This window comes from Capsicum annuum, chromosome 1 (genome assembly GCF_002878395.1).
Source record: "Capsicum annuum cultivar UCD-10X-F1 chromosome 1, UCD10Xv1.1, whole genome shotgun sequence".
Classification (NCBI taxonomy): Eukaryota; Viridiplantae; Streptophyta; class Magnoliopsida; order Solanales; family Solanaceae; genus Capsicum; species Capsicum annuum.
The window spans coordinates 157,859,747-157,862,084 of record NC_061111.1 but is presented as its reverse complement, the minus strand read 5'-3'; the positions used below and the strand labels follow the sequence as shown (position 1 = coordinate 157,862,084).

Genomic DNA, 2,338 nt, shown 5'->3' with positions numbered 1-2,338 from the left:
ATCCACATGAGCTAGACTCCTCATGGATAATTGCTAAGAGCATCAACAACTACATTAGCTTTACCTAGGTGGTAATGGAGACTCATGTCGTAGACTTTTAGCAACTCAAGCCATCTCCTTTGCCTGAGATTCAGCTCCTTCTGGGTGAACACATATTGCAGGCTATTATGATAAAAAAAGATATCTACATGGACCCCATACAAAAAGTAACGCCAAATCTTCAATGCGAACACCACAACCAACAACTCCAAGTCATGAGTCGGAGAAAACACAAAATATCATAAAATTTGAATTAAGAAAATCTTCTATGGAAAAATACAACGAATGTGTAGGAGAAAACACAAAATATCAAAAAATTTGGAAGAGAAATAGAAAGAAAAGTATTCTTTGATATATGTTAGAATAAACTTTGAGATCTGTTGAATTAGAAGGAATACATACTGCCGCTAAAACGTCCCATAAAAGAATGACCTATTGCCACTAAACACTCTAATCAGCTAAGAGATAAAACAAAAAATTAATTATGAGAGAGAGAGTTTTACTTGCCTTTGATATACACATTAACCATACCATGTAATTATTAAAAATTATTAACTATGAATTGTAATTTTTTAAACTATTAACCATACCATATAATTATTAAATTATTTTATCTATAATGTGTAATTTTTCCTGTAATAAATAACGAGATCTTTTATAATTATGATGCATACTATTGGTATTTCTGTTGTTTATACTAATCTAAGCCCTAATTTTGTACTACAAGTCAACCTAAGCCCAAAATACATTTTCATCTCCAAAGGCCCAAGTATCACAACAGGCCCATCCAAACCCTAATAAAATGGCAAAGCGCACACACACTATCGTTCTCATTGAAACAAGAAAGAAACCCTAACAGCCGCGGCCGTAGCAGACAGACGAAGATGCAGATCTTCGTGAAAACCCTAACCGGGAAAACAATCACCCTCGAAGTTGAATCCTCCGACACCATCGACAATGTGAAGGCCAAGATCCAAGACAAGGAAGGAATTCCCCCAGACCAACAACGTCTAATTTTCGCCGGAAAGCAACTCGAAGATGGCCGTACACTCGCCGACTACAACATCCAGAAGGAGTCAACACTGCATCTGGTGCTCCGTCTCCGTGGTGGTGCTAAGAAGAGGAAGAAGAAGACGTACACTAAGCCGAAGAAGATTAAGCACAAGCACAAGAAGGTTAAGCTTGCTGTGTTGCAGTTCTACAAGGTGGATGATTCTGGAAAAGTGCAGAGGCTTCGTAAGGAGTGTCCTAATGCTGAGTGTGGTGCTGGAACTTTTATGGCGAATCATTTTGATCGTCATTACTGTGGTAAGTGTGGGCTCACCTACGTTTACAACAAGGCTGGAGGCGATTGATAATTATGTTTAGTTCTTGTTTATGCTGTCGTTGATTTTATCGTTTGAGAGATTTTTGCTATATGGATTTTGGTTTTTGATGTATGTGACAACCCTTGGGATTGTTGAGTTATTTCAGAACTAATTTTTTGCTTATTATTTTCACTATCCATCTTAGTTTTATGTTCCCAATTCTCTACTTTAGATGTGAATGCTCAACATATTGGCGACTGGATTGCAGTGTATGGATCTGTTATAGGCTGTGTGATAGAAATATATGCTTCTCGGGAGTTTAAAATTTCACAGCTAGTTACATAGTGTATTTATGATCACTGGGCATTAGGAATTTTAAGCAATGATGTTAGGTGTTAGGTGTCTGTCTAGTAGATGAATTCAGTCATTGCTATGTTGTCTACACTGTTATTTATTTTGTCTCATTACATCCAATTAGGTTTGTTAGAGTAGATTACATATGTCCTGAAATTTGTCACTTTGTCCATGCTCTCACTGGGGCTAAACTAGTAGGCTTTGATTCGGGTAATGTAAATTGGGGAAATGTAGAAGGGAATGCCGGCTTTGATTCGGGTAATGTAAATTGGGGGAATGTAGAAGGGAATGCCTTTTAGGTTGTGCTACAGTGAGTAATTCTGGAATGAAGATTGCATATCTACTTATGTCAGGCAAATACAGATGCCTGTAAGATTATGTTGTTTCATCTCACTGTATGCTTCATGGTTCTTGATTTAGGTTTAGAGTTCGATGTCGGTTATTCAAAAAAATTACAACTAATGTTCACATTTTTTTGTTGCTGGTTAATTCTAGTGCTCACCATATTAGCAACTGTGATGCCTTATAACTAATAAGGAGCTGTTAAGCCATTCTGTAAGAAAATGTACGTCTTATAAGGAGTATGCATTTATTGTTAAAAATGTTTGCTCTCTTCATATTCATATTCATGTTCATAT

The 2,338-nt window shown here is 36.7% G+C and overlaps 1 protein-coding gene across 1 annotated transcript; it reads left to right on the top strand.

The window, feature by feature from the left end:
• Positions 1–826: 826 nt before the first annotated feature.
• Positions 827–1,538, top strand: LOC107854152 (ubiquitin-40S ribosomal protein S27a). The gene has a single exon (XM_016699146.2). It carries the CDS (start codon positions 924–926, stop codon positions 1,392–1,394), a length of 471 nt encoding a protein of 156 aa, XP_016554632.2. The 5' UTR covers positions 827–923; the 3' UTR covers positions 1,395–1,538.
• Positions 1,539–2,338: the final 800 nt, after the last annotated feature.